The sequence below is a fragment of the Ranitomeya imitator genome, chromosome 1, assembly GCF_032444005.1.
Source record: "Ranitomeya imitator isolate aRanImi1 chromosome 1, aRanImi1.pri, whole genome shotgun sequence".
In the NCBI taxonomy this organism is placed as follows: Eukaryota; Metazoa; Chordata; class Amphibia; order Anura; family Dendrobatidae; genus Ranitomeya; species Ranitomeya imitator.
Window position 1 is genome coordinate 983,786,896 of NC_091282.1, and position 18,489 is coordinate 983,805,384.

An 18,489-nucleotide genomic window follows, 5' to 3' on the forward strand; every position below is an offset into this window, starting at 1 on the left:
TGTGCAGTCTGAGGCTCTGAGCAGTGTGCAGTCTGAGGCTCTGAGCAGTGTGCAGTCTGAGGCTCTGAGCAGTGTGCAGTTTGAGGCTCTGAGCAGTGTGCAGTCTGAGGCTCTGAGCAATGTGCAGTCTGAGGCTCTGAGCAGTGTGCAGTTTGAGGCTCTGAGCAGTGTGCAGTCTGAGGCTCTGAGCAATGTGCAGTCTGAGGCTCTGAGCAGTGTGCAGTTTGAGGCTCTGAGCAGTGTGCGGTCTGAGGCTCTGAGCAGTGTGCAGTCTGAGGCTCTGAGCAGTGTGCAGTCTGAGGCTCTGAGCAGCAGTTGCAATTTAGTGAAGTCATTGCACCTGCTGCATTGAACCTCAGACGCTAAGGCTGAATGACGGGACTTGTTGGCTCCTTCCTCTGCCATTGTATTCAATATGCATGAAGTTAGTTTGTGTGGAGAATTTATTTATTGTACATATATGTAAAATCTGAATGCTAAGGTGGATGTTACATGATTTATGTACTGTATATCATTTTGTGTCTTACAGATGTCGACAGCAAACCAAAGGTGGAATGCAGTGTTGTGACTGAGTTTACAGATCACATCTGTGTCACAATGGATGCAGAGCTTATAATATTTCTTCATGATATGGTATCTGCATACCTGAAGGAAAAAGAGAAAGGTGCACTATACAGTCCTTTGTGCATTTGTGTATTGTGTAAATGTTCAGCTCTTTTTAAATTGTAATTTATTTTAATAGGAAACTATCACCAGGTTTTGCTGCTCCATCTGAGCGCATAATGTTGGCGCAGATACTCTGATTCCAGTGATATGTCATATCCTGGGCTTCTTACTGTAGTTACTGTAGTTTTTGACAATCACTGTTTTATTTGATGCAGATCTACCAGTTCTCTCAATTCTGAGCTCTGTATAACTCTATCCACACCACTGATTGACAGCTTTGAGTACACTGTGACACTTTTCTGCCTGTGCAATCTGTGTTTTGTGGAGTGGGAATTGATCAGACCTGGGCAAAGTGGAGCCCGCTGGCCACACCCGGCTCCCTGGCTGTTCAAGTCCGGCTCGTGGACCGAGACAGGAGAGGGGCTGAAAACAATGGCCCACAGGCCGCACCGTGCCCTCCCCTGCCTGCTGCCACCGCTACCTGCATCCACCGCTATCTGCTATCTGCATTAGTGGAGGAGGGGCCGCCGACCCCTTCTTCCACCAATCAGTGTGTGAAACAACTGATGCGATGACGTCATTTCATCGCGTCAGCTGTGCACTTCAGAAAGTCAGCGCATCAGAGAAAGGAGCAGAACGCTGGGGGAAACTGGAGCAAGGTGAGTATGTGGTGCTTTTTTTTTAATGTGTACGGGATGTTTGGCTGGACATGGGGAGGCTATAGGTATCTCCTGCTGGACATGGGGAGGCCGTGAAGGCTACTGCTGGATATGGTGGCTCTTGCTGGGCATGGGGAGGCTATGGGGGCTCATGCTGGTCATGGAGAGGCTGTGTGGGAGCTCAAACGGTATATAAGGGGATATCAGAATACTTTCCGTATTTTTCGGACTGTAAGACACACTTTTTCCCAAATAAATTTGGGAGGAAAATGGGGGGTGCGTCTTACAGTCCGAAAGCAGGTTTACCGGGAGGTTGCGTGAAAAATAGATATTGGCGTGCACTCTGAGTTAGTGGAGGTTCCATTTGAGGGGATTGGTGAAATCCCTCGTAGACCATGTAGAATAAATATCATTTGTACACTCCTTTTGAATGCAAACAAGATTTCTTTTATTAAAGGTAAAAAAAAAATAAGAGCACATTTAAACAAGCACCCGGTCTGGGACATGTGAAATACAGGCTTTCCACATTCATCGACCTACTCACAGATATCTCTTGAACAATACCTTCCAGACTTAACAAATTGCACCTCCTGGGAAGAAAAATCCCTGTCTAGAAGAGAATACCTACTGAGTGCAACTGTCGTGAAAAAGGCAGAGTTGGCTGAAATGCATTGACATTCAAAGGTTGCTTTTATTATTTTTTGACCTTTTTAATAAAAGAAATCTTGTTTGCATTCAAAAGGAGTGTGCAATCGATATTTATTCTTCCGGGGGGTTGCCGCAGTGGTATAGCAGCTTCCCTTCCTCAGGGTACCGGCAGTGGTGTGGCGATGCTGGGGCTCGGTGTCAGTGGTGGGCGGTGCGGAGTGCATCACTTGTTTCACTGCGGCTATATTCCTGAAGCCGCCGGAGGCTGCGCATGCGCAGATTCAGATCTTGGCAGCCATTTTCCTGACTCTGAGGGCTGCCGAGATCTCAATCTGTGCTTGCCGTGGACACCGGGCCGCGGTGTCGCCACATTTTTGCCACCGGCATCCTGAGAAAGGAACCCTGCTCCACGCTCTGCCTCACCGCTGACACCGGACCCGCAGCATCGCACCGCTGGGATACCCCGGGACTGAAGCATTGCCCCACTTCTGCCGCCCTGAGAAAGGGACCATTCCTCCAATGACCCCGCTCTACCACCGCCGGCCCTCAGGTAACATACCTTAAATTCGGACAATAAGACGGACCCCCATTTTATAAAAATCTTTTTTTCTTCTATTTTCCACCCCAAATTTTGGGGTGCATATTATAGTCCGAAAAATATGGTAAATCTGCTCAATTTTAAGCAATACAAGTGATATAAAATAATTATAATTAATATGTTAATATTCAGGCTAAGTGCACACGTCGCAGAATTGCCGCGGAAATTTCCGCAGCAATTCTGCGCCTCCTGCCGTGGGTATATCGCATGCAGAATTGGCATGCATATTCCTGCTAAAAACTAGCTTTTTGCAAGCATAATTAGCTTGCAGAATGCTAGCGTTTTCCAAGCGATCTGTAGCATCGCTTGGAAAACTGATTGACAGGTTGGTCACACTTGTCAAACACGTGTGACTAACTTTTTACTATTAATGCTGCCTATGCAGCATCAATAGTAAAAAGATCTAATGTTAAAAATAATAATAATAAAAAAAAATAAATAAAAAAAAAGGTTATTCTCACCTTCCGAAGGCCCCTGATCTCCTCAGCGGTGCACGCGGCGGCTTCCGTTCCTATAGATGCTTTGTGTGCAGGACCTGCGATGACGTCACGTGACCGAGACGTCATCGCAGGTCCTTCACACAAAGCATCCATGGGAACGGAAGCAGCCGCGTGCACCGCTGAGCGGTGGGAGGACTCCGGGGGCCATCAGAAGGTGAGTAGATCACTATTTTTTATTTATTTATTTATTTTTAACAATTATATGGTACCCAGTCTGTGGAGGAAAGTCTCCTCTCCTCCACCCTGGGTACCAACCGCACATGATTCACTTACTTCCCGCATGGTGGGCATAGCCCCATGCGGGAAGTAAGCAGATCAATGTATTCCTAGGTGTGCTGATTCCCCGCGATTCCGCAAATTTAATGAACATGCTGCGTTTTTTTCTGGAATGCGTTTCCGCTCAGAAATACAAAGCAGCATGTGCACAAAAAATGCAGATTGCATTCTATTAAATAGGATGCTTAATGTGAGCGTGACGTGTGCACACAGCCTCATACTGAGCAGAATTAATTTCAGCCTATTGGTTTCGCCCTCCAGAACAGTCACTGTTTCTCATGTGGCCCCCCGGAAAAATTAATTGCCCACCACTGTGATAGATGAAGCTCATGGATCTCATGAATATTGAGAACTGCTTTCCTTAAATTTGCTAGTCTTCTCAGTAATAATCTCCTGATAAAAGTGTTTTATCAAAATTACAGTAAGTAGCCCATAGTAAGTGACATAACAGTGGAATCAAGGTCTTGGACTCTACAGCATGTTGCTTCCAGATGAAGTAGCAAACGCCTGGTGACAGTCTATTTAACATGCTAGAATCTGAGTTGTCCAGTAGTATCAGGTATACAGAGGAAATGATGCCCATGCTTTATCTTTATGTGCTATTACTATTAGTTATTTCTCTTCAGCAGCTGTAATATATTGGTTAGTTCATGTGTTTATTTTTTAGCTGCTAATTAATTCATTCTCTGGTTGAGTATTAAACAGTTCTCATTTCCATTCTCGTAGTCTATCCTTTGTGTAATGTTTGGTTTCCTACACAGTTATTCTCCCACCGCGAGTCTTCACTACTCGTCCAGGGCAGAAAAGTCCAGTGATACAGGTTGATGATGGGTCTTCTGACAAGGATAAGGAGGAGAGCTCTAACTACACTTATGTGGACTGGAGGGAATTCATGTGTAATACCTGGCACTTGGAGCCCACACTTAGGTATTTATTCCTTAATGTTCTAATCCACAGTATACATAGGACATTATTCCTTCTCACCATCTGTTACATCATCTATGTGGAAAGAATCCTCCTAAAGGAATGCATTTCCCTAAATTGAAAAAATATGACCAGAGTTGTTAATATACATTGATATATATTTCCTATTTCATACCCCCATAGGCTCATATCTTGGACTGGAAGGAAGATTGATCCAGTGGGTGTTGATTACATACTTCAGAAGTTAGGTTTCCACCATGCAAGAACCACTATTCCCAAATGGCTTCAGCGTGGAGTAATGGATCCGCTAGACAAAGTCCTGTCAGTCCTCATAAAAAAGCTTGGATCAGCTTTACAAGATGAGAAGGAAAAGAAAGGAAAGGACAAAGAGGAGCACTGAACATATATCAAATATGAACAAATGACAACGATCAAATGCGTTACATGTGTTTTTATATTGGACAGGAAGATGTTGTAATATGGATTTAGAAGTGAGAAACAGCTGTTCTCTCATCCCTGTGGACCACTTCCCTTCCTGTGAGCGCACACTTTTCGTGTATTGTGATATTCTACTGCAATGTACATGGCACTCTGTGAACTCAGTTTCCATACATTCTGGCTGAGGGAAAGCTCAGATTTGGATTTTCTCCAGCACTGTATACATCTCAATATAAAGAAGACTCAGGGGTGAGAGGGATTTGATAATTCCGTTGTGAATGTATCTGTTTACCATGGTGCATGCTACCTTTTCACAAAGGATAAAGCATTACATGACTATGTATATTTTGGACTAAAAAGTGGGGTTCGGCGCTGTAAAATGTCTGCCGTTGCGTTTTTATAATGTGCAATATGATTATTTTTCTGTAATAACTACAGAATATTAACTGTGAAATTTTGTGACTTTCTTCATTGGCCATAACAATAAATTGTTGACAAGTTTAAATCCAGTTGTTACTATTGTGTGTAGTTAGAACAGTTTCATCACACTAGTAAAGTAGCTATGGCATCAACAAATTCTGCAGCGCTCTATAAACATTGTCATCACTCTCTGTCCATGTGCGTTTCATTAGGGACAGAGAGCACTGGAAGCGATTGTCATGTCCATTAGTCAGCTGACCACTGCAACCAGTCACTAACATCAGCAGTCAAGTGCTGTACCTGTAAGTGTTACCATTACCAATAAGGGCCAATGATTGGCTGCAAACGTCAGGTGGCTGATGGACATGACCTCCTCACTTCCAGTACTCTCAGGTACAACCAAGTTATTTTTTATTTTATAATATTCCCCATATTAGGACCAATGTCTGCAACCCTGAAAACCTCTAAGGAAAATCACGACAGCCTCCAAGAACACAGACTTCTTTCCCACTTCCGTCTTCTAAATCTGCACAGGATCCATCAAGACGTTGAAATGACCGATCCTGTGCAGATTGTGGAAAACGTGTGCACTGGGCCCCGTCTTTTTGACAGACCCGTCGAGGCTATGATATGTGCACCTGTTGTGTATGCATCTTCGCAGTGGTTTTCCGCTGCGAAAACGCATACACAACACAAACCAGGTAAAATTATTATTATTTTTTTTTAATTGCAGTATTCTCATCTACAGGCGTCCCGCGCACCAATGCTCCCGGCAGCTAGCGTTACTAGTAATACATTGCGAAATCTCGCGAGAAGTTCTTTGTGAGGCCTCTGCCTCTTGTTCTTTTTTTGCACATTTGTGTTGGCAATTTTTGGAAATAACGTGTGATTCGATTCTGTTATGTTCGGTGGAGGATGAGAATTGTTCATTTTCACTTCGCTCGTATTGGTCAACATTTGGGGGTTCGTGTTTGTTAGGATGGGTCTCGTTGGAACTATCGATAAAAAAGATACGTAGAAGATGGAGAGGGGGAGGGAGAAGGAGCCTGTAGTACCGTGGTGAAAGGTGAACTGGAACTGTCATGGATGGTGTAATCATGTATAGAAAGGTCACTGATGTCTGTATGTGCACCCAAATTGAGGCTGTTTGAGGATGCATGTACAGGGTTACAGGAGGGTACATTGGACAAAGTGGAGTTTTCGTGTCTTACACCATAAGTGGGATAGTGAAGGTGCGTCAATACCGGTGTAGAAATGTTCACCGGATTTCTTTTGTCTGGGCTGAGCAATGTTGTGGAAAAGAGTGATGGGGGCTTATTTCCCTTCCCAGATGTACTTGGCTTTAGTGACCCCTGATCTGTTGTAAAATTTATCAAATTCATGCTCTCCTCAAGCGTATCAGCGACCCTAAAACTGGCTTCCCTGTTTTTTGTTTTATTTCCCTTTTCATCTTTAATTTTTACCCTCTGATTTTCGGGTTTGTCCTTCAGTTTTTCTACAATTTTATTTAGATGTCCAGTTTGTTTTCCAGTAGGGGGCTCTTTAGGGGCTTGAAACTTTCCCTTGTTTGCTGATGGATGGATAATTTCTGAGTCCCTACGAAATTTCTTAGTTTTTGCTTCCATTAAATCATTCTCAAATAATCTTAATTTCCTAGTTACATCCTTTTTTACAGTATCATAAGAACATTTTTCAAACCGTTTAAATTTTGTAAGTATATCACAGTACTGGTCTGCTGATATCTTTGCTAGTGCACTCCGCTTTTGTACTAAGATGTCCATCAGATTATAAGAGCACAAGTCCAGGATCTTATCCCATCTTTCAGAAAAAAACGGATCCACTGGAAAAGTGCTTTTAAAATGAATCCTTAAACCTTTCGGTATGATTCTTTGCTGTGCACAAATATTAAAAAATTCAGCATCTAATTGATGACGGATTTCATTTTTCATTATTTTCTCAAAGTCCGAGGACAGTCAATTGATTATTTTTTTACCTTCCAAATCCAATGGAGTCTCTTCGGGATTCTCTCTTAATGTTGGTAGTCTTGATGAAGTAATTGTTGACAAAAGTTATTTTCTCCTCGATTGTCTATAAGTGAAATATTCCATCCTCAGAGATTGCTGCTCGCCCTCTAGTAACCTAGAGTGTCTGTTCCCAGCTGGTGAGGAAATACTCCTTCAGCTCAAGTCTTTAGAAATACCCTGGTTTAGGGAAAGAGGGGAAAAAAAAAAGAGAAACAAGCGCGGCACTTCCTCTGAGCGTATTACGTTTTTACCAACAGTTAAAAAAAATTATTTTAACCCCTTCCCGACCTGTGACACAGCGTATGCGTCATGAAAGTCGGTGCCAATCCGACCTGTGACGCATATGCTGTGTCACAGAAAGATTGCGTCCCTGCAGATCGGGTGAAAGGGTTAACTCCCATTTCACCCGATCTGCAGGGACAGGGGGAGTGGTAGTTTAGCCCAGGGGGGGTGGCTTCACCCCCTCGTGGCTACGATCGCTCTGATTGGCTGTTGAAAGTGAAACTGCCAATCAGAGCGATTTGTAATATTTCACCAAAAAAATGGTGAAATATTACAATCCAGCCATGGCCGATGCTGCAATATCATCGGCCATGGCTGGAAATACTAATGTGCCCCCACCCCACCCCACCGATCGCCCCCCCAGCCCCCCGATCTGTGGCCCGCTCCCCTCCGTCCTGTGCTCCGCTCCCCCGTCCTCCTGTCCGCTCCCCCCGTGCTCCAATCACACCCCCCCGTGCTCCAATCAAACCCCCCCGCACTCCGATCCCCCCCCGTGCTCCGAACCACCCCCCCTGCACACCGATCCACCCCCCCCTGCACACCGATCCACCCGCCCGCACACCGATCACTCTCCCCCATGCTCCGATCCCTCCCCCCCGTGCTCCGACGCCCCCCCGTGCCCTGATCTCCCCCCCCTGTGCCCTGATCTCCCCCCCTTATACTTACCGATCCTGGCGGGGTCCGTCCGTCTTCTTCCCCGAGCGCCGCCATGTTCCAAAATGGCGGGCGCATGCGCAGTGCGCCCGCCGAATCTGCCGGCCGGCAGATTCGTTCCAATGTGAATTTTGATCACTGTGATATAATCTATCACAGTGGTCAAAATAAAAAAACAGTAAATGACCCCCCCCCATTTGTCCCCCATAGATAGGGACAATAATAAAATAAAGAATTTTTTTTTTTTTTCACTAAGGTTGGAGTTAGAACTAGGGTTAGGGTTAGGGGTAGGGTTAGGGGTAGGGTTAGGGTTAGGGGTAGGGTTAGGGGTAGGGTTAGGGTTAGGGTTTCGGTATGTGCACACGTATTCTGGTCCTCTGCGGATTTTTCCGCAGCGGATTTGATAAATCCGCAGTGCTAAACCGCTGCGGATTTATGGCAGATTTACCGCGGTTTTTCTGCGCATTTCACTGCGGTTTTACAACTGCGATTTTCTATTGGAGCAGTTGTAAAACCGCTGTGGAATCCGCAGAAAGAAGTGACATGCTGCGGAATGTAAACCGCTGCGTTTCCGTGCAGTTTTTCCGCAGCATGTGTACAGCGATTTTTGTTTCCCATAGGTTTACATTGAAATGTAAACTCATGGGAAACTGCTGCGGATCCGCAGCGTTTTCCGAAGCGTGTGCACATACCTTTAGAATTAGGCTATGTGCACACGGTGCGGATTTGGCTGCGGATCCGCAGCGGATTGGCCGCTGCGGATCCGCAGCAGTGTTCCATCAGGTTTACAGTACCATGTAAACCTATGGAAAACCAAATCCGCTGTGCCCATGGTGCGGAAAATACCGCACGGAAACGCTGCGTTGTATTTTCCGCAGCATGTCAATTCTTTGTGCGGATTCCGCAGCGTTTTACACCTATTCCTCAATAGGAATCCGCAGGTGAAATCCGCAGTAAATCCGCAGGTAAAACGCAGTGCCTTTTACCCGCGGATTTTTCAAAAATGGTGCGGAAAAATCTCACACGAATCCGCAACGTGGGTACATAGCCTTAGGGTTAGGGTTGGGTTGGAATTAGGGTTGTGGTTAGGGTTAGGGGTGTGTTGGGGTTAGGGTTGTGGTTAGGGGTGTGTTGCGGTTAGGGTTGTGGTTAGGGTTACGGCTACAGTTGGGATAAGGGTTAGGGGTGTGTTGGCGTTAGAATTGAGGGGTTTCCACTGTTTAGGCACATCAGGGGGTCTCCAAACGCAACATGGCGCCACCATTGATTCCAGCCAATCTTTTATTCAAAAAGTCAAATGGTGCTCCTTCCCTTCCGAGCCCCGACGTGTGCCCAAACAGTGGTTTACCCCCACATATGGGGTATCAGTGTACTCAGGACAAACTGGGCAACAATTACTGGGGTCCAATTTCTCCTGTTACCCTTGAGAAAATAAAAAATTGCTTGCTAAAACATCATTTTTGAGGAAAGAAAAATGATTTTTTATTTTCACGGCTCTGCGTTGTAAACGTCTGTGAAGCACTTGGGGGTTCAAAGTGCTCACCACATATCTAGATAAGTTCCTTGGGGGGTCTAGTTTCCAAAATGGGGTCACTTGTGGGGGGTTTCTACTGTTTAGGCACACCAGGGGCTCTGCAAACGCAACGTGACGCCCGCAGACCATTCCATCAAAGTCTGCATTTCAAAACGTCACTACTTGACTTCCGAGCCCCGACATGTGCCCAAACAGTGGTTTACCCCCACATATGGGGTATCAGCGTACTCAGGACAAACTGGGCAACAATTACTGGGGTCCAATTTCTCCTGTTACCCTTGAGAAAATAAAAAATTGCTTGCTAAAACATCATTTTTGAGGAAAGAAAAATGATTTTTTATTTTCACGGCTCTGCGTTGTAAACGTCTGTGAAGCACTTGGGGGTTCAAAGTGCTCACCACATATCTAGATAAGTTCCTTGGGGGGTCTAGTTTCCAAAATGGGGTCACTTGTGGGGGGTTTCTACTGTTTAGGCACACCAGGGGCTCTGCAAACGCAACGTGACGCCCGCAGACCATTCCATCAAAGTCTGCATTTCAAAAGTCACTACTTCCCTTCTGAGCCCCGACGTGTGCCCAAACAGTGGTTTACCCCCACATATGGGGTATCAGCGTACTCAGGAGAAACTGGACAACAACTTTTGGGGTCCAATTTCTCCTGTAACCCTTGGGAAAATAAAAAATTCTGGGCTAAAAAATTATTTTTGAGGAAAGAAAACGTATTTATTATTTTCACTGCTCTGTGTTATAAACTTCTGTGAAGCACTTGGGGGTTCAAAGTGCTCACCTCACATCTAGATAAGTTCCTTTCGGGGTCTAGTTTCTAAAATGGGGTCACTTGTGGGGGGTTTCTACTGTTTAGCCACATTAGGGGCTCTGCAAACGCAACGTAACGCCCGCAGAGCATTCCATCAAAGTCTGCATTTCAAAATGTCACTACTTGACTTCCGAGCCCCGACATGTGCCCAAACTGTGGTTTACCCCCACATATGGGGTATCAGCGTACTCAGGAGAAACTGTACAACAACTTTTGGGGTCAAATTTCTCCTGTTACCCTTGGGAAAATAATAAATTGCAGGCTAAAAAATCATTTTAGAGAAAATAAAATTTTTATTTTATTTTCATGGCTCTGCGTTATAAACTTCTGTGAAGCACTTGGAAGTTCAAAGTCCTCACCACACATCTAGATTAGTTCCTTTGGGGGTCTAGTTTCCAAAATGGGGGCATATGTGGGGGATCTCCAATGTTTAGGCACACAGGGGCTCTCCAAACGTGACATGGTGTCCGCTAATGATTGGAGCTAATTTTCCATTTAAAAAGCCAATTGGCGTGCCTTCCCTTCCGAGCCCTGCCGTGCGCCCAAACAGTGGTTTACCCCCACATATGGGGTATCAGCGTACTCAGGACAAACTGGACAACAACATTTGCGGTCCAATTTCTCCTATTACCCTTGGCAAAATAGGAAATTCCAGGCTAAAAATCATTTTTGAGGAAAGAAAAATTATTTTTTATTTTCATGGCTCTGCATTATAAACTTCTGTGAAGCACCTGGGGGTTTAAAGTGCTCAATATGCATCTAGATAAGTTCCTTGGGGGGTCTAGTTTCCAAAATGGGGTCACTTGTGGGGGAGCTCCAATGCATAGGCACACAGGGGCTCTCTAAACGCGACATGGTGTCCGCTAACAATTGGAGCTAATTTTCCATTCAAAAAGTCAAATGGCGCGCCTTCCCTTCCGAGCCCTGCCGTGTGCCCAAACAGTGGTTTACCCCCACATATGAGGTATCGGCGTACTCGGGAGAAATTGCCCAACAAATTTTAGGATTCATTTTATCCTATTGCCCATGTGAAAATGAAAAACTGAGGCGAAAAGAATTTTTTTGTGAAAAAAAAAGTACTTTTTCATTTTTACAGATCAATTTGTGAAGCACCTGAGGGTTTAAAGTGCTCAATATGCATCTAGATAAGTTCCTTGGGGGGTCTAGTTTCCAAAATGGGGTCATTTGTGGGGGAGCTCCAATGTTTAGGCACACGGGGGCTCTCCAAACACGACATGGTGTCCGCTAACGATGGAGATAATTTTTCATTCAAAAAGTCAAATGGCGCTCCTTCCCTTCCGAACCTTACCATGTGCCCAAACAGTGGTTTACCCCCACATGTGAGGTATCTGTGTACTCATGAGAAATTGCCCAACAAATTTTAGGATCCATTTTATCCTGTTGCCCATGTGAAAATGAAAAAAATTGAGGCTAAAAGAATTTTTTTGTGAAAAAAAAGTACTTTTTCATTTTTACGGATCAATTTGTGAAGCCCCCGGGGGTTCAAAGTTCTCACTATGCATCTAGATAAGTTCCTTGGGGCGTCTAGTTTCCAAAATGGGGTCACGTGTGGGGGAGCTCCAATTTTTAGGCACACGGGGGCTCTCCAAACGTGACATGGTATCCGCTAAAGAGTGGAGCCAATTTTTCATTCAAAAAGTCAAATGGCGCTCCTTCCCTTCCAAGCCCTGCCGTGCGCCCAAACAGTGGTTTACCCCCACATATGAGGTATCAGCGTACTCAGGACAAATTGGACAACAACTTTCGTGGTTCAGTTTCTCCTTGTACCATTGGGAAAATAAAAAAAATGTTGCTAAAAGATAATTTTTGTGACTAAAAAGTTAAATGTTCATTTTTTCCTTCCATGTTGCTTCTGCTGCTGTGAAGCACCTGAAGGGTTAATAAACTTCTTGAATGTGGTTTTGAGCACCTTGAGGGGTGCATTTTTTAGAATGGTGTCACTTTTGGGTATTTTCAGCCATATAGACCCCTCAAACTGACTTCAAATGTGAGGTGGTCCCTAAAAAAAATGGTTTTGTAAATTTCGTTGTAAAAATGAGAAATCGCTGGTCAAATTTTAACTCTTATAACTTCCTAGCAAAAAAAAATGTTGTTTCCAAAATTGTGCTGGTGTAAAGTAGACATGTGGGAAATGTTATTTATTAACTATTTTGTGTCACATAACTCTCTGGTTTAACAGAATAAAAATTCAAAATGTGAAAATTGCGAAATTTTCAAAATTTTCGCCAAATTTCCGTTTTTATCACAAATAAACGCAGAATTTATTGACCTAAATTTACCACTAACATGAAGCCCAATATGTCACGAAAAAACAATCTCAGAACCGCTAGGATCCGTTGAAGCGTTCCTGAGTTATTACCTCATAAAGGGACACTGGTCAGAATTGCAAAAAACGGCCAGGTCATTAAGGTCAAAATAGGCTGGGTCATGAAGGGGTTAATTGTGGTTATGCTCACCTTTTATCGGTAAGAAATGCATTTTGAGATGCTCAAGGAATCAATTCTTTAGGCCAGTGTTTTTCAACCAGTGTGCCGCGGCACACTAGTGTGCCGCGACACATGGTCGGGTGTGCCGCGGGGAACGGGAGTCAGCTGTTCTCTGTGCCGACTGTCAAGCTGACAGCCGGCACAGAGAAGCTGCAGCGCGCCGGCTCCCGGAGATCAATTGTACTCGCAGACATCTACCAGCTGCGAATACAATTGAGGCTCTGACCGCTGGGTCAGAGCGACGCCAGCAGCGTGATCAAGTCATGTGATCACGCTGCTGACGTCACTATCGGGCGCGCAGGAGAAAGAAGAGACTTGGTGGTAAGTGCTCCTGTGCTGTGGAGCTGAAGACACCGAAGATTCAGCGTGGGGTGGGTTTATGGGGAGTATGTGGAGGGATTTATTAAGTGTGTGGGGGGATTTATTAAGTGTGTGGGGGGATTTATTAAGTGTGTGGGGGGATTTATTAAGTGTGTGGGGGGATTTATTAAGTGTGGGGGGATTTATTCAGTGTGGGGGGGATTTATTCAGTGTGTGGGGGGATTTATTCAGTGTGTGGGGGGGATTTATTCAGTGCGTGGGGGGGATTTATTCAGTGAGTGGGGGGATTTATTCAGTGTGTGGGGGGATTTATTCAGTGTGTGGGGGGGATTTATTCAGTGTGTGGGGGGATTTATTCAGTGTGTGGGGGGATTTATTCAGTGCGTGGGGGGGATTTATTCAGTATGGGGGGGATTTATTCAGTGCGTGGGGGGGATTTATTCAGTGAGTGGGGGGATTTATTCAGTGTGTGGGGGGGATTTATTCAGTGTGTACGTGGGGGGGGGGCTGGAATTTATTTAGCATGTGTGGGGCAGGGTGCATTTATTCTGTGGAAGGGGATGGATTTATTCTATCGGAAGGGCAGTGGATATATTCTGTGGGGGTGAGTGGGGAGATGGGGGTGGACACAGTAGCGAGGGGAAAAATGTGTGCTGACAGTACTGGGAGCAACGGTGATGGGATGTGTGAGGACAGTATGGGGAGTCGGGGGAATGTGTGAGGAGGAAATATAGAGAGAGCAAAGGGGTATGTTAGCAGGGGGGGGATGTACAGGAAGAGGCTATTAGAAATGTGTGCAGACAGTATGGGGGGATGAAAGTGTGAGTGGACACATAATAGATACTGAGTAGTGTGAGGGTAACAGCCAGGAGGAGACAGTATGCCAAGTAGGAGGAGTGTAATGAAGGGGCACAGTAGAGAGACTGGGCTCTCTATGAGGGACACCGTATGAGAAGGCAGTGTGAAGTATGGAAAAGAGAGAGAGGGTAGTGTGGATGGCATGTACCATAAGAGGGACAGTGAGGGTCATATTATGTGCTGGGAATAAAGTGAGGGGCAATTATTTACTCAGGGGCTCAGCCTAGGGCAGATATTGTTATTCCGGAGCATTATAATAACACTGCTATCTTTAAGGGTGTTGTGTCGGGATGTGCTGCAGAAGACAGGAGAAGATGGAAGTCTGCAGAAACGAGCTCTGCCGGTGGATGAGAAGAGTCATCATGGCATCTGGACAAGGTGAAGATGAAAAGAAAGAGGCGACTCCACAAACAACGTCATCTATCAGGTACCTGGATGTAAATGTGTTTTTTTTGTGATACTAATTCTCATTTTTATTTGTTAGGAACATTAAAGGGGATGTCCAAGGTTGTGATGAGTCTGCAGTCATACTATGTGACTGCAGACTTCTGAATTCTCACAGTGCGCACTGCTATCATAATTCTCTGATGTTGGTGATTTACATACATGCGGTCGCGTGCTGACTAGACATGTGTGGCCTCATTCAATGAAAATGAATTGACTGAGGCCGGACATGTCTAGTTAGAATGTGGTCAGAAGTATCCAAATCACATACTTGTGCTGTCATGACCGTCCACTCTGGCCACCGGCAAGGGAGAATCCTGAACGTGTGCAGTGCTTGCGCTGTGAGAATTCAGAAGCCTGCAGTCACATAGAATGACTGCAGACTTTCATCTCAAACCTGGACGCATCATTTTGTGCCATTTTGGTTGGTGGTGTGCCTCGGGATTTTTTAAGTATAAAAAGTGTGCCGCGGCTCAAAAAAGGTTGAAAATCACTGCTTTAGGCAACTCTTCTCCGTATGTCGTATAATCCAATAAGGTGTGCAGCTCACTTTGGAGAACTATGTGTTGATCCTGCTTCGGATCCATATAGGTGGCGACTTCAAAGGGAAAATAAACTCCAAGCAAACGTGGCGCTAAGCACCTACGGATTTTTCGAATGCATCCGTAGGTGCTTAGCGCCACATTTGCTTGGAGTTTATTTTCCCTTTGACAATTTCAATGGAAAAATTTGAGAGAGAGAGAGACAGACTTTTTCCCTGATTTTTTCCTTCCGGGCATGCTTAGAGGGGAAAAACGTGATACGTCGCTGGATTCCCGTATGTGACAGTCAGCGACGAATCCTGCGTCCATAGGCTTCCATTATAGCCGACGACGGGCAGCTCAGGATGCGCCGCTGACCGATTTTCCTACGTGCAGAAAAAATGTTCCTTTGAATGTCTGGGTGTTGGGTCTGGTGTCTCTCATCTTCCTCTTGACAATAGTTTGCTGGCCAACCAAGCAAAGTGATACTGTTATTTTTAAACCAAGTATTGATACTTTTTGCAGTGTGGACAGGTGTCAAGTACTGCTGGAGAGTGAATTTTCCATCTCCAAAAAGCTTGTTGGCAGAGGGAAGCATGAAGTACTCTAAAATTTCCTGGTAGACGGCTGCACTGATTTTGGTCTTGATAAAAATACAGTGGACCTACACCCCTGAAACCATCACGGGAAACTTCACACTAGACCTCAAGCAGCTTGGATTGTGTGCCTCTCCAATCTTTCTCCAGACTCTAGGACCTTGATTTCCAAATGAAATTCAAAATTTACTTTCATCTGAAAACAGCACCTTGGACCAGTGAGTAACAGTCCAGTTCTTTTTCTCCTTGGCCCAGGTAAGACGCTTCTGGCGTTGTCTATTGGTCATGAGTGGCTTGATACAAGGAATGCGACACTTGTAGCAATGACTCCAACAGGAGTACATGTCTTGTGAATCTCCCCAAAATTTTTGAATGGCCTTTTCTTAACAGTCCTTTCAAAGCTGCGGTTATCCTGGTTACATGTACACCTTTTTCTACCACACTTTTTCCTTCCACTCAACTTTCCATTAATATGGTTGTATACAGCCCTCTGTGAACAGCCAGCTCCTTTATCAGTTACCTTTTGTGGCTTACCCTCCTTGTGGAGTGTGTCAATGACTGCCTTCTGGACATCTGTCAAGTCAGCAGTCTTCTCCATCATTACGGCGCCTACTGAAACAGACTAAGAGACCTTTTAAAATGTTTAGGGAGCCGTAACAGGTGTTTTATATTAATTATTCTAATTTACTGAGATAATGCCTTTTGGGTTTTCATTGGCTGTAAGCCATAATCATCAATATTAGGCTGCCGTCACACTTGCAGTATTTTGTCAGTATTTTACATCAGTATTTGTAAGCCAAAACCAGGAGTGGAACAACCAGAGGAAAACTATAATAGAAACATATGCACCACTTCTGTATTTATCACCCACTCCTGGATTTTGATTACTAATACTGATGTAAAATAATGAACAAATACTGCAAGTGTGTGCATGTGCCGGAAGTACTATGTCCCGGAAGTCTTTCGCTGTGTTCCGGGACATAGTTCATCAGCACATGCGCACTAATGCTTTTCAGCTTTGCCCGTAGTTGGGCAAAGCATACTGCGCACGCGCAGAGGGCAATTTGAAGGCGCACTCGCGGGACCTGTATGCGAACAACGCTATTCACAGAACGGAATGCGTACAGCACGCCGATTTGGGGTGGAGAGAGAGACCAGAACCAACGCCTATCGGACCGGACCAAGGATATTTCCATACTGCACGGGAGCAATATAAAAGGTTTTTATGGGGGATTCATGGGGAGTCAGAGGGGTTTCACAAGTAGTTGTGAATTGCAAAGCTCACACTCTATTAGGCCAGTCTCACACGTCCAGATAATTCCGGTACCGGAAAAATCGGTACCGGAATTATCCGTGTCCGTGTGCTTACCGTGAACATCAGTGTGGCACACGTGCGGCAGCCGTGTGCCAACTGGGTACCGCACGGACCGTGCAGGAGACAGCGCTACAAGTAAGCGCTGTCCCCTGCATCTGGTGCTGAAGCCGCCATTCATATCTTCTCTCCAGCATTGTTCACCTTTATTTTAAACACGAAAATTTAAAAAAAAAAAAGGATTTTTCATATCTTCTCTCCAGCGAACGCTGCTGGAAAGATGATATGAATGGCGGCTTCAGCACCACGCTGGGGGGACAGCGCTTACTGTACACGGACAGCTTGGATTTCACATGCGAGACACAGACGTGTTTCTCGCATGTGTGATCCCGGCCTAATGCCGCTGTCAACAACAGCGACCTCAATCGGAGTGCAGAGCGAGGGTGCCCCTCTCTGCTCTAATCTGCATCGAGATTGCGATCGCATTGTGGCCATGGTCTCTATGGTGGCCCTTGGCCGAAAGATGTCCCAGGTATGGTGGCCTGAAAGTTCCTGCTGAGAGAAGGAGCTGACACGTCTCCTCCCTGTGTTCAATTCACTGATCAAATGTCCTGCAATGCAAAAACACTGCAGAGTATTATGATCAGCAATAAGGGCAGGAAAAGTTGATGTTCCATGCTGGGACAAGGTAAAAAAAAAGTTTTGAAAATTGTAATAATATTAAAAAAAATAAGAAAATAAAGGGATTTTCATCTAAATCTCTGAAATACGTGATTCCTTATAAGGACAGGGACACACTGCCGTATTTTTCCTGCGAGAATCGCATTGTAAAACTCGTACTGGCTGTCAGCTATCCTGACCTGAGCTTGACAGCTGCATAGTAATCCATCATGCTGTCATGCTCAGGTCAGGAGAGGTGCCGGCCAGTCCATGCAGTGTGATGCGATTCTTGCACCAGAAATACGGCAGTGTGTCTCTGCCCTAAGGCTATGTGCACACGTTGCGGATTTACTGCGGATCCGCAGCGTTTTTTTCCGTGCAGAAATGCTGCAAATCCACAAGTAATTTACAGTACAATGTAAATCAATGGAAAAAAAAATGGTGTGCTAATGGTGCGGAAAATTCCGCACGGAAATCACTGCCGATTAAAAGAAGGAGCATGTCATTTATTTGTGCAGATTTGCAGCGTTTCTGCACCCATTCCATTATAGGAATCCGCAGGGGTAAAAACGCATGAAATCTGCACAAAATCTGCATAAAAAATGCATCAAATCCGCACCTGCGTTTCTGCCAAGAGATGCAGAATCCGCACAAAAAATTCCAGAGGCAAATCTGCAACGTGTGCACATAGCCTAATAAGGCCAATGAAGGCACCGTGGACTTTGTCCAGCCAGTGATTCAGCAGTGTCCTTGTTTTTAAGTGTGCATAAAAACGCAGTAGGCCACAGATTTGTGCACCTCTCAAAAGGACAGCACTGAATAGAGGCCAGA

The 18,489-nt window shown here is 45.1% G+C and overlaps 1 protein-coding gene across 15 annotated transcripts in view; it reads left to right on the forward strand.

The window, feature by feature from the left end:
• BLTP1 (bridge-like lipid transfer protein family member 1) overlaps positions 1–5,214 on the forward strand; it is a 381,731-nt gene extending 376,517 nt beyond the window's left edge. For all 15 annotated transcript variants that reach the window (XM_069743891.1, XM_069743894.1, XM_069743897.1 and 12 more), the window contains 3 exons: positions 530–664; positions 4,109–4,274; positions 4,455–5,214. In XM_069743891.1, coding sequence (XP_069599992.1) covers positions 530–664; positions 4,109–4,274; positions 4,455–4,671 — 518 coding nt within the window. In that variant the 3' untranslated portion in view covers positions 4,672–5,214. The remainder of the gene's footprint in view (positions 1–529; positions 665–4,108; positions 4,275–4,454) is intronic.
• Positions 5,215–18,489: the final 13,275 nt, after the last annotated feature.